We start from the raw sequence: 12,811 nt of genomic DNA on the forward strand, positions 1-12,811 counted from the left end.
AGACTCTCTCTCCCCACCTGGTGGCAACAGACGTCTTCCGCTGCCCTTATTAAAAAAGGGTAATCATCACCCCACGAGGCTCGCACAGCACAAACCAGCTCCATCCCGTCCAGCACTGAGGACGGACGGAGAGCGGGGGGCAGCTGGTAACACGCTAAAGAGGTAACACAAAGTCCTAGAGACGCGGGAAGCTGAGGCTGGGGGGAGGAGGCTGCCGCGCTGTCAATGGACACGAGGCCAGACTGGCGTTTCTCTTGATGCCCAACGTGAGCCGGCTGCCCTCTGGGTCAGTCGTGTGTGTTAGGGGCAGGAGCTGATTCCAGGAGCGGGAGCAGGAAACGTGGGTGTTTATGGGGTGTCCTCTCTTTGTCCCTCCCAGCTTGAGGCTGCGGTGGGCGCTGCGGCCCTCCGTCCGCCAAGATGGCCCTTAAGATGCCCATGCTCAAGACCCTGCTGGTCTTCTACCTGTTCCTGAACTTGGACTTCCGCCGCGGGTAAGTGCTGCTCTGTGCTCCCCCCTCCAGGGGTTCTGGGGGCGCCCGCGCCTTTCAGAGACGCGGCCCAGTGGCGGCTGCTCGCCCCCTTCGCCGCCCGCACCCTCCGGTTGGCGGTAAACACACAAAAGCCTCCTTGCCCATCCCCACCCCAGCTGGCCACCATGGTGTCCTCCCGTGTTTCCCAGGGAACATGTGTGTGTAAGTGAAAACGCACCCCACGTACACGTCTCCCCGTGGACACATAGGGTCGTTAGGTTGTTTGCTGACAGACGGCACCCGTGTGGCGCGATGTCAGGGACACGCACATCCATGCGTCTCGCTGTTGAGAGTCGGCGGAGCGGACGATGGTGCATCTGCCCTCTGCAGCGACGGAGGCAGCTATTACGGTCCCCGGTGCATGCGGGTCTGAAATGGGAGGTAATGGGCCCAGGGCCGCAGCCATTAGCAGCGACAATGCTTTCTTTCTCCTCTAATTTGGTGGCTTCCTGAGGTCATCCGCGCCACGGAGTGGTGGCTGTTGGTTTCTGGAAGCTTCCACGGAACGGCGGTACATTGCCCTCCCGTTTCCCGAGAGAACCCGGGGTTCGGGATCCTTAATACCCTGCAGGGAGAGGTCAGAGCGACCGCCCATCCGGAAACAATACCTCCTGCGTGTGCACACGCACATGAACGCGTGAGCCACAGACTAATGTATAAAAACGGGGCGGGGGGGGGCAGGATATCCTTAATCCCACCACCCAGCAGCCAGCATCCTTCCTATTTTCGTGTGTTTTCTCCCCTCTTGCTTCTCTGCATATTTTTATGCATATTTATGTATGCAACAGGGATCCTACTTCACCTTCAATTTGGCGCGATGATTTTTCTCCCCGAGCCTAATGCTTTGTTATTATAAACTCGTTGAAATGTATGATTTACACATGGGTGGCTGTTATGAAAAGGCACGACTGCTTGCTCATCTCCAATTCAGTTTCTCATCCGCTGTCATACATTTCCCCACAATGAACACCTCGGGCTCAGACGGCCGTGGTAAGTGGAGTTTCACATCCCGTCCTCGCCATGTTTTCGGCGCCGGAGCCTGTCCTGTCCAGGGAGGGGCATCTAGCAAAGCAGGGAGCCGGGTTTCACACCCCTGAGCCTGGGCGGGGGGCGGGGGTCCTTCAGCCCCCACCAAAGAGACGTCTTCACCTCTGGGCACAAAAGCCCCTGTAGACGTCTTGTCTTTGATACGGCTCCTCTCACTTGCTTATTCCTCGAAAGGGAGGTAGGAATAGTTTTGTTGCCCTGGTTGGCGTGGCAGCTCAGTGGCTGAGCATTGACCTAGGAACCAGGAGGTCACAGTTCGATTCCCGGTCAGGGCACATGCCCGGGTTGTGGGCTCAGTCCCCACTGGGGGCCGTGCAGGAGGCAGCCAATCCATGATTCTCTCTCATCATGGATGTTTCTCTCTCCCTCTCCCTTCCTCTCTGAAATCAATAATAACAATTTAAAAAAAGAATATCTCAGTGGTTAGAACATGGGCCTGAGCACCAAAGGGTCTTGGGTTCGAGTCCCAGTGAAGGGGCCACGCACCTGGGCTGCAGGTTCGTTCCCAGCCCTGGTCCGGGCACGTGCGGGAGGCGGCCAATCAACATGTCTCTCTCACATCGACATTTCCCTCTCTCTCTAAAAAAAATCGATGGAAAAATATCCTTGGTTGAGGGTTAACAAAAACATAGAAACACACACACAGGCCGTGTACCGGGCAGCACAATACCGCAGAGGAGGGACCGGGGCCCCGGCCATTCACTGGAAACCCTATTGTAGTTGTAGTCATTGCGCCGTGGCTTTCAGAGCCGAAGGGCAAAGCCGTGACAAATGAAACCCAGGAGCACTTCATTCTCAGTCTTTACAACAACAGAGTCGGGGGATGTCTGTCTCAGGGGCCCTGGCGAGGATTTGGGGGGGGGGCTCCTGGGCGCTCCGTGGAGAGAGGGGGCTAGCAGGGCCGCTGGGTCCCTGCTGCTACACTGGCCGAGGCATCAAAAGGTTCACTTAACCCACCTGACCCTCGGCTCCCCCGTCTCCGAGTGGGGCTCCTGGCAGATCCCACGGCACAGGCAGGTGGAGGGTACTTGGGCGCAGGCCGAGGAAAGGCTGAGTGGAGGCCTGGGAGTGGGGGAGGGAGGGAGGGGTGGAGGAAGGGAGGGGCACTAGTACAGCCAGCCGCCCTGGGGGTGTTACTAGACCTGGGGGTGAGGACAGGGGAGGCTGATACGAGGAATTGTCTGAGGGGCCATGGGGAAGGGGAAGGGTCAGTCCTGAAGGGTCGGCCGCACGACATTGTATCTGGAAGAGCAGTTGGCCATTCATTTGTGGGTCAACAAAACAACGGCCAGGGAATGGTTTGTTTGCTTTTAATCCTCACTGGGGGATATTTTCCCCTTAATTATCAGAGAGATGGGAGGGGAGGGAGGAAAGAGAAAGAGAGAGAGAGAGAGAGAGAGAGAGAGAGAGAGAGAGCCCTCGATTGTCTGCCTCCTGCACGTGCCCCAGCTCGGACCAGCGATGGAGCCTGCAGCAGGGGTACGTGCCCTCGCTGGGGAATCGAACCCGGGACCCTTCCGTCCACAGGCCGACGCTCTGTCCACTGAGCCACACCGGCCAGGGCCCTCTTACATCGTGTTGTTGAACACGGTGGGCTCGCGAGGTGTGCCATGGACACTCTGAGGACAGAGCTCGCAAACCCGTGCCCTTTCCAGGTGCTCACCTAATGAGTTTAAAGTAACAAACGAGTCGACCGGAGGTACATTTCTCAGAAGTAATTAAATACTCGGGGGGGGGGGGGAGGGCGCAGCCAGAAATGCCACTTAGGGAGACAGATCAGCCGCTGCTTACAGCCAGTCCGGCCACGTCCCCCGAGTAAGTGAGCGCGAACCCGGGGCCGCCATGGCCGTTATCGATCCCAATTATGTACATCAGACATGGCCGGCCGCGGAGGCAGAGAGAACATCGCCGAGAAACGCGTCCCTAATTGTGTCCGCGGCTCCGTTCCTGGTAGGACGAGGCTCAACAGATGTGGTTTGTTGTTTATTCCTTCCCCCAGAAACGAGGACATCACGGCTGAACGTGCCCCCTTTAAAAACACTGTCATAAGCCCTGGCCGGTGCCGCTCAGTGGTTAGGGCGCCGGCCCTCACTCCCAGAGGCCGTGGGTCTGATTCCTGGTCAAGGGCAGGTGCCTGGGTGGCAGGTTCGATCCCTGGCCCTGCTGGGGGCACACGCTCTGCTTTCTGCGACCGGGGAGGGGCCTTCCTCTCCATGCCTGTGACACGCTGCTTGTAATTTGTTGTTAATCCTCACCCGAGGATATTTTACCATTGATTTTTTTTAGAGAGAGAGTGGAAGGGAGAGGGAGATGATAGATAGATAGATGGATAGATAGATGATAGATAGAGAGATAGATGATAGATAGATAGATAGATAGATAGATAGATGATAGATAGATAGATAGAGAGAGAGATAGATGATAGATAGATAAATAGATAGATGGATAGATAGATAGATAGATAGATAGATGATAGATAGATAGATAGATAGATAGATGATAGATAGATGATAGATAGATGGATAGATAGATAAATAGATAGATATAGATGATAGATAGATAGAGAGAGAGAGAGAGAGACATCCATTGATTGCCTCCCAAACTTACCTTGACCAGGGCAGGGAATGACTCACCACTAGGCAGGTGCCGTTGACCGGAATCAAACCCAGGACCCTTCAGTCCGTGGGTCAACGTGCTATCTACTGAGCCAAACCAGCTAGGGCTCCTTTTCTTTTTAATTTATTGATTTGAGAGAGAGAGAGAAAGGCGGGGGAGGGAGGGAGGGAGGGAGGAAAGAGAGAAACATCGACTTGCTTTCCCACTTATTGGTTGATTCCTCTATGTGCCCCAACTGGGAATCGAAAGGGTGCCTCTTGCCTCCTGGGTCCGCCCTCAACCCCCAGCCGGGCGCACTTAGTGCTCTGACAAGGTGAGTCGCCGAGGAGAAAGCTGCGTCGGTGGGCCCCGCACCAACGGGACTGAACGTTAGCTTCTTAGAGCTTCACGCGGTCGCATCCCAACGGGGGTGTGGCAGGGAGACCCACAGAACTGCCACCCTCCTCGATCGGAAGGGAATTGATCTGTTCAGAGGCAACAGGTGACAGGGGCCCGCGTCCAGGACCGGGAGGAGCAGGCAGGCGCACATGGGTTCCGCCCAGCACCCGTCCCGGACGCTGCCGCTGCTGTCAGCTCTCGGCCAATCCTCCCAGAGAAAGTAGAGCCCGCAGAGCCGGGACCCCGCGGCCAGCCCTTAGGAGGTTCCGGGGTTCCGCTGTCCCCCCAGCTGCCGAGGGCTGACTCCTTGGGGCCCACAGCTGGCTCTCAGCCGGGAAAGCTCCTCTTAAAGTGTTGGTGATCCTCACCTGAGGGTACTTTCTCCATTGCTTTTCAGAGAGGGGAAGGGAGGGAGGGACAGACAGCGAGCGAGGGAGAGAAACACAATTGATGTGAGAGAGAGAGACAAACATCCATGAGGAGAGAGAATCGTGGATCGGCTGCCCCCTACCCACTCCACACTGGGGATCGAGCCCGCAACCGGGGCATGTGCCCCGACCCGGGAATTGAGCCGTGACCTCCTGGTTCCTAGATCAAGGCTCAGCCACTGAGCCACACCGGCCGGGCAGTAAAAATAATTTTTAAAAAAAGAAGAAAGAAAGAAATCCTGAGCAGGAGCCGGAACCCGTTTGTGTCTCTGTTCCCAAAGCTTTCTGCAGAAGCCGCCCGGCCCCGAAGAGGAGCCCGAAGACAACATCACCATGTACACCCGCATCCTGGACGGGCTCCTGGAGGGCTACGACAAGAGGCTGCGGCCCGGGTTCGGAGGTGAGCGCGGGTTCCCAGCGCGGGGCACACGCCCACGGGGGGGCCGTTTGGTGTTTAAGGGGGGCAGCTCGAGAACGTGTCATTCACCGTGAATGTTTTGCATTTCTTAAGGTTCTAGGGGCCCCATAGGCCAGTGATGGCGAGCCTTTTGAGCTCGGCGTGTCAGCATTTTGAAAATCCCTAACTTAACTCTGGTAGAAATTTTTTGATCTTTGCAACCATAGTAAAACAAAGACTTATATCTTTGATATTTATTTTATAGATTTAAATGCCATTGAACCAAGAAAAATCAACCAAAAAAATGAGTTCGCGTGTCCCCTCTGACACGCGTGTCATAGGTTCGCCATCCCTGCCATAGACAGTCTGTACATATGTATGGTGACGTGTTTATGCCTCTCGGTTCTCTGTTATATGTTTGGAACTTTATTTGCTATTTTTTCATCTCCCTTCACATTATTATTATTTAACAATTCCTAGTGAGTCCTTCCTCAGTCCGTCCGCTGTCCTTTAGTCCTTTTGCTTTTCTCTCTCGTGGACGCCATGTTCTTTGGCAGCTTGTTTAGACCGAGTTCACGGCCTCTGAGGCTTCCTCCACGTGAACGGGAGCTCACTTTGTGGATAAGAAGAATTCCGTGTGGGGAGGGCGTGGGGGAGGGCGGGCATCAGGATGGTAGAGATGCTCAGGGGGCGTGGCCAAGCGAGGTGGGGCGCCCTGGGCTGGACGGAGGACTGGACCCCTGGGGGCGGTCGCTCAGGCACCTGCGTCTGTTTCAGAGTGGACCACCGTGGTGAACACCGACATCTTGGTGACCAGCATCGGCCCGGTGTCCGACACGCAGATGGTAGGTGCGGGGCGCGCCCCCCGCCAGGTCCCAGGGGATAAACACAAAGATCTGGGGAGGGGGCTCCCCGAGCTGTGACCTCACCCGTGTCCCCCCTCTCTCCCCCACCCCCCGGCTCTGCCGTAGGAATACACCATCGACGTCTTCTTCCGCCAAAGCTGGAATGACGAGCGGCTGCAGTTCAAGGGGCCCATACATAGCCTGTCGCTCAACAACCTGATGGCCGGCAAGATCTGGACCCCGGACACCTACTTCCACAACAGCAAGAAGTCCGTCGTGCACAACACGACCACGCCCAACAAGCTGCTGCGCCTGGAGTCGGACGGGACCCTGCTCTACACCATGCGGTGAGCCCGTCCGTCCGTCCTTCCGTCCGTCCTGCGGGGGCAGCTGCGGGCCTGGCACCACGGGAGGGTGCGGGGAGGGGGATGTGGGGCCGGGGTGGAGCGTGCAGGGTCCTCAGGGAGGGATCACAAGAGGAGGGCAAGGGGGCAGTGCAGGTGCAGCAGGAATTATAACGGGGGCTTATCAGGGGCAGCGCAGGATGGGGGTGGAGACATCACAGAGGAGGGATACGGGGTGCAGCGTGGGGTGGGCAGGGGGCCGGGGCACAGGGCAGAGGGGCAATGGGGGGACAGGGTCACCTTAGAGCAGTGGTTCCCAACCGTGCCTTGGCCACGCCCCACCTAAGCCTCTCTACCATCCTGATGCCCCCTCCCCCGACATAGAATTCTTATTATTCACAAAGTGAGCTCCCGTTCACGTGGAGGAAGCCTCAAAGGCCACGAACTTGGTCTAAACGAGCTTCCAAAGAACATGGCGTCCATGAAAGAGAGAGAGAGAGAAAAAAAAAGAACGAAAGGACAGTGGACGGACTGAGGAAGAAATCGCTAAGGAATTGTTTAAATAATAATAATAATGTGACGGGATAGGAAAAAATAGCAAATAAAGATTCCAAACATAATACAGAACTGAGATGCATAAATATGTCACTATATAGATATTTTAGACGGTCCATGAGGCCCCTAGAACCATAAGAAATGCAAAACATCCATGGCTAATAACTTATTCTCGAATTGCCCCCCTTAAAACTCAAACTGCCCCCCTGTGGGGCGTGTGCCCCACGCTGGGAACCACTGGTCTAGACAGAGGAGGCTCCGGGCACTGCCTGGGTAGAACCTGGGCCCGGTCCTTCATCCCTGTAGCTGGTTTTGTAGGGGGTTTTGGGGGGGTGGGGGGGTAGAATTTTTGGTCGTGTTTACGGGGCTTTAGCTGGGACGTCAGCACCATGGACAGAGGCACAAGGTGTTGTTCCCCAGAATGGCCACAGGAGGGCAGCAGAGGGTCATTTTTGCGCGCTGATGTGCTGATAGCCTCCTTCCAAGTCTCCTGTAAGAAGTTTATGGATCCGTAGTCGTGTGCCGTATAATGAGTCACTTACTTGAAGGACAGTGCATATATGTTGTACATGTTTTATTCCTGCGTAGGATCTAAAATAAATTATCCGTATGCCACCGGAAGTTTGTAAGTAGGCACTGGGAGTGCATGAGCCTATACACACACAAGCAAGTATATCTTTACCTGTATTTATTGCCAGACATTTGCACACCAGTGTCTAGTTAAAAACAGCACCGACATCCCTAGCCGGTATTGCTCAGTGGGTAGAGCATCGGCCTGCAGACCAAAGGGTCCCAGGTTCGATTCCGGTCGAAGGAACATACCTCGGTTGCAGGCTCCTCCCCGGCCCAGGCCCTGGTCGGGGCACTTGCAGGAGGCAACCAATGGATGTGTTTCTCTCACATCGCTATTTCTCTCTCTTTCCCTCTCTCGTCCATTCTCTCTAAATCAATGGGAAAATATCCTCGGGTGAGGATTAACCAAAAAAAAATTATAATAAAATGAATTCATAGTTTGTTATCTTAAAAAAAAAAAAAAAACACGGCACCAACAGATATATTAGGCAGGGGGGCTGGAACACGGTTAAAGGGCACCCTGCCCAGCAGTGCCCCGGGCCTCCTTTGCAGGGCTGGGCAGGGGAGAGGTGCAGAACCCAGCACTGCCCATTCTGTGTGGTTTTCTAGCTGGAATTTCTGGTGCTGATCGCATGGCAGTTTCAGTTTCACTGCCATAAAAACCCCGGGTAGTAGGGGGCGACCACGTGCCTGAGGGGACATGCCAAATAGGAGACGTTTTCCTTGGGGAGCAGGCGAGCTGGGAGGCGGTGACCGGATCCCCCCTTTCCTCCACCCCCTCCGAAGGGGAAGCTCTGGGGTCAGTGCCCGTGAGTGTCCTGAGTCCTGGGTGGGAGGGAAGTCTCTCTATCAGAGACAACGAGGCAGGCAAACATCTGTCCTCCCGTCGGACCTGGCTCCGCCTGGTTTGGAAGCAGAACCAGGGATTTCTGACCGGGGTTTCAGCACCGCGGACAGAGACACAAAGTGCTATTCCTTAAAACGGCCACAGGAGGGCAGCAGAGGATCATGTTTGCGCAGGAATTGGCTGAGCGCGTCCTTTAAGTTCTAGCGTGATGAGCAGATAGCTCCATATAGGTGTCCAATATAATCAGTAACTTGCTTGAAGGGCATTCTACACGTTTTATTCTGGGGTAGTATTTGAAATTAATCGTCCATATATAACTAGAAGTTTTTAACTAGGAACTAGTACATTTGTGAGTATACACACGTATGAGCATCTATATCTTTATCTTTTTCTGTATCTATATTCATCTCCATACATGCACACACCAGTGTCTGGGTAAATATGGCACCGAGAGATATATTCGGTAAATCTTGCTTTCTTCCTGTGTTTGTTTGTTTGTTTTGTTAATCCTCACCTGAGGATATTTTTCCATTGATTTTTAGAGAGAATGGAAGAGAGAGGGAGAGACAGAGAGAAACATCCATGTGAGAGAAACACATCGATTGGTTGCCTCCTATAGGAGCACTGACCAAGGTTGGGCGAGGGAGGAGCCTGCAAGCAAGGCACATGCCCTTGATGGGAATCGAACCCGGGACACGGGTTGATGCTCTATCCACTGAGCCAAACTGGCTAGGGATGGCCCTTCTTTTAAAAACTTAGAAATTGATTTCAGAGGGAAAGGTCAAGGGGGAGAGAGATAGAAACATCAATGATGAGAGAGTCGTTGATCAGCTGCCTCCTGCACGCCCCCATACGAACCCACAACCCAGGCATGTGCCCTTGACCAGAATCGAACCCGGGACCCTTCAGTCCGCAGGCAGACGTTCTATCCACTGAACCAAACCAGCCAGGGGTTTGTTGTTTTTTAATTCATTCTAATCAGTACAGTCTATGTTTCTCAATGGGAAAGCTGGTAAATGTGCAATTCTCCAAAATGGCCACAGGAGGGCAGCAGAGGATCATTTATGCGCAGGACTCCGCGGACAGCAGGTATTAAGTTCTGGTATAATAGTCTGTAGTCCAGTGGTTCTCAACCTGTGGGTCGCGACCCCTTTGGGGTCGAACGAACCTTTCACAGGGGTCACCTAAGTCCATCGGAAAACACATATATAATTACATATTGTTTTTGTGATTAATCACTATGCTTTAATGATGTTCCATTTGTAACAATGAAAATACATCCTGCATATCAGATATTTACATGACGATTCATCACAGTAGCAAAATGACAGTTACGAAGCAGCCACGAAAATAATTTTATGGTCGGGGGTCCCCACAACAGGAGGAACTGTATGAAAGGGTCGCGGCCTTAGGAAGGTTGAGAACCTCTGCAGTGTAGTCCCACGCAGGTGTCCAGTAGAATCAGTCACTTACTTGAAGGGAATTGTCTACGTGTTACACGTGTTTGGGTAACATTTGGAGTAAATTATCCGCACATAACTAGACGTTTTTAACTGGGTCCTAGTGTGTGTATGTGCGTATAACGCGGACAGAGACACAAAGTGTTATTCCTCCAAACGGCCACAGGAGGGCAGCAAAGGACCGTGTTTGCGCGGGAATTGGCTGAGCGCGGCCTGAGTTCTAGCCTAAGAAGCAGACAGTCCCATACAGGTGCGCAGTATAATCGTTAACTTGCGTGAAGGGCATCATAGGCATGTTCTGCACATCTTACGCTGGGGCAGTATTTGAAATGCATTATCCATGTGTAGCCAGAAGCGTTTGGTCTATAGAGGAGTCTCTCCATCTGAGACAATGAGGTAGGCAAGCACCCGTCCTCCAGTCCGACTTCGCTGGATCCCCAGGGCGGGGGGCGCGCAGGGGGCCGGCGACCCCTGACTCTCCCTCTTCTGTTGCAGCCTGACCATCTCTGCCGACTGCCCCATGCAGCTCTACGACTTCCCCATGGACGAGCACACGTGCTCCCTGCAGTTCGGAAGCTGTGAGTGCTCCTTTTCCCATGTGTTTTTATGGATTTCAGAGAGAAAGGGACGGGGACAGGGGTCCTAAAGGGGGTGGGTTGTGAGTGACAGGCCTGTGTCGCTTCCCGCTGTCAAACACGTTTCGTCCGATCGCCATCACTGCGCTGGGTCCTTGTGGACAAATGCGGACGATCGCTCACCAGCACCCCCCCTCGCAGTGGGGAGAGAGGCTTGGAGGCCTGGCGCCCAGCAAACTGAGCCTGCAGGGCACAGGGCCAGCCTGCTCACCCCCAGCGACCCCCCCACACACACACAGGGACCCCTGCTGGGCAGACCCGCTCCCAGGTCAGCACACCGTCCAGGCACAGACACCGGGAGAGCCCTCCCAGGCCCCCCTCCCACGAAACGGATGCTCAGCCGGCCATCAGGAGAGCAGACGGGCTGGGCTGGACTCGGGCTTCCTACGGTCTCTCTGGCTCCTTCGGACGGCCCGGTGTCAGGTGACACCCCGTTTATGCCGCTCTCCTTGTCTCCCCCCACCCCAGACGCCTACACCAACGAGGAAATCGCCTACGTGTGGCTCGAAACGAACGCCACCCACGGGCTGGATGTGGCTGAGGACGGCTCCCGGCTGAACCAGTACTACCTGACAGGGTTCGAGACACACTCGGCCAACTGCTCCACCACCGTAGGTGAGTCCCGGCGGGCGGGCCGGACGCCGCACTCTCCCCTCAGCCGTGGGTGGGGTGGGGGGGGTTGGGGGGGACACAGCGGTCGGTCGGCAGCCCTGGTGGCAGGCGGAGACCAGGCATTCACCGAGGATGGACCCGGGCTCGAATTTTGGGAAGCGCGAGTGGACAGCCCAGGCCCTACCGGCAGCTGGGGCTGAGCCCTACAGGTGCAGCGCCCCTGACATGTCACCTGACACAAAACGGGGCAGGTGTCCCCAGGCGCGAGGTGCCTCCCTTCCCTCGGGCTGCACGGGGCGTCTCCGGACGCCTCCTGGTCCCACAGGCCCAGCTCTGGCGGCCGGGGCCACGGGGAGTGGCTGTGAGCAGGGCAGGGCTCCAGGGAGCCTCGGGCAGCCGAGGAGAAAAGGGTAACGGGACGGAGAGAGCCCCGATGAAGGCCCGAGCTCCAGGCCCCAGAGAGAGGAAGGGAGAGGGAGCGAGAAACGTCCATGAGAGAGAAGCCTGGCTCGGCTGCCTCCTGCACGCCCCCGGCCCCCCGACCGGGAATCGAACCCTGACCTCCTGGGTCCTAGGTCAGCACTCAACCACTGAGCCACACGGGCTGGTAAGGGGCAGAGCTGACCATCCCCCGCTGCCCCCCTGTGGCCTCGACGCTGTGACAAAAGGCTCACAGGGCCCCCCTCAGCTCGCCCATCTGAGCTCCCAGGCTTTGCATGTCGACAGCAAGCTCCAAGCCATGCTGTTCATGGGCCTCAAAGCCCCAGCTCCGCCCACATGGCCGGCAGACCCCCTCAATCGAGGGGCCCCCTAAGTCGGACCCCCTCCCCTCGTCCAATTCATCCGGGCTCCTCGGCCACACCACCCACTCCCTACGATTCGGCCGAAGGAAGACCTCGTAACCTCAGATCCACTCGGCTCTGCCTGCAGGACTCAAAGCACCTTTCCCGTTGGGGAGGGGGTCATGCAAACCCAGGGGCCACGGAGACGCGGCCACACCCTCCCCCAGCCCCGGCTCCTCACCAGTTCACCGTCAGCGCCGCCTCATTCTCCGGGATGAATGGGAGGTCCCCCGCGGGCCTCCCACAGGGCCAGGCAGAGCCAGAGCAGGCCCGGGGGCATCGGGGGCATCGCCGAGGAAGTGCCCCCAACTCGGGGCAGACGGGGGTGAGGGACAGGCCCCAGGGCAGGCACGGAGCCCGTGGGGGGGCACCCCCAGTTCCTCGGAGCCTCCCTGACCCCTCCACCCACCACAGGGCTCTGGGATGTGCCCGGTTCTAAGAGGCCAAACCCTCAGTCCCGCTGGCAGCAGCGGCAGCGGCCAGGGGGCGGGTGGAGGGGCACAGATGGGCCGGGGATTAGAAAGACAGAAATCCGATCTCCCCGGGAAGGGCAGGCGCCTCAGAGGCTGGGGGTCACAGGATTTATAAAATGACCACACGCAGCCTGGCCGGGGTGGCTCAGTGGTTGAGCGTGGACGTAGGAACCAGGAGGTCAGGGTTCGATTCCCGGTCAGGACACAGGCTCGGCTGTGGGCTCCA

The 12,811-nt window shown here is 56.2% G+C and overlaps 1 protein-coding gene across 1 annotated transcript in view; it reads left to right on the forward strand.

Moving 5' to 3' along the window:
- Window positions 1-420: 420 nt before the first annotated feature.
- LOC102431659 (gamma-aminobutyric acid receptor subunit alpha-5) overlaps window positions 421-12,811 on the forward strand; it is a 14,637-nt gene continuing 2,246 nt past the window's right edge. Inside the window, exons 1-6 of the mRNA XM_006106859.3 lie at window positions 421-494; window positions 5,284-5,402; window positions 6,177-6,244; window positions 6,371-6,591; window positions 10,519-10,601; window positions 11,127-11,273. Coding sequence (XP_006106921.1) covers window positions 421-494; window positions 5,284-5,402; window positions 6,177-6,244; window positions 6,371-6,591; window positions 10,519-10,601; window positions 11,127-11,273 — 712 coding nt within the window. The remainder of the gene's footprint in view (window positions 495-5,283; window positions 5,403-6,176; window positions 6,245-6,370; window positions 6,592-10,518; window positions 10,602-11,126; window positions 11,274-12,811) is intronic.

The sequence above is a fragment of the Myotis lucifugus genome, unplaced genomic scaffold, assembly GCF_000147115.1.
Source record: "Myotis lucifugus unplaced genomic scaffold, Myoluc2.0 scaffold_928, whole genome shotgun sequence".
In the NCBI taxonomy this organism is placed as follows: domain Eukaryota; kingdom Metazoa; phylum Chordata; class Mammalia; order Chiroptera; family Vespertilionidae; genus Myotis; species Myotis lucifugus.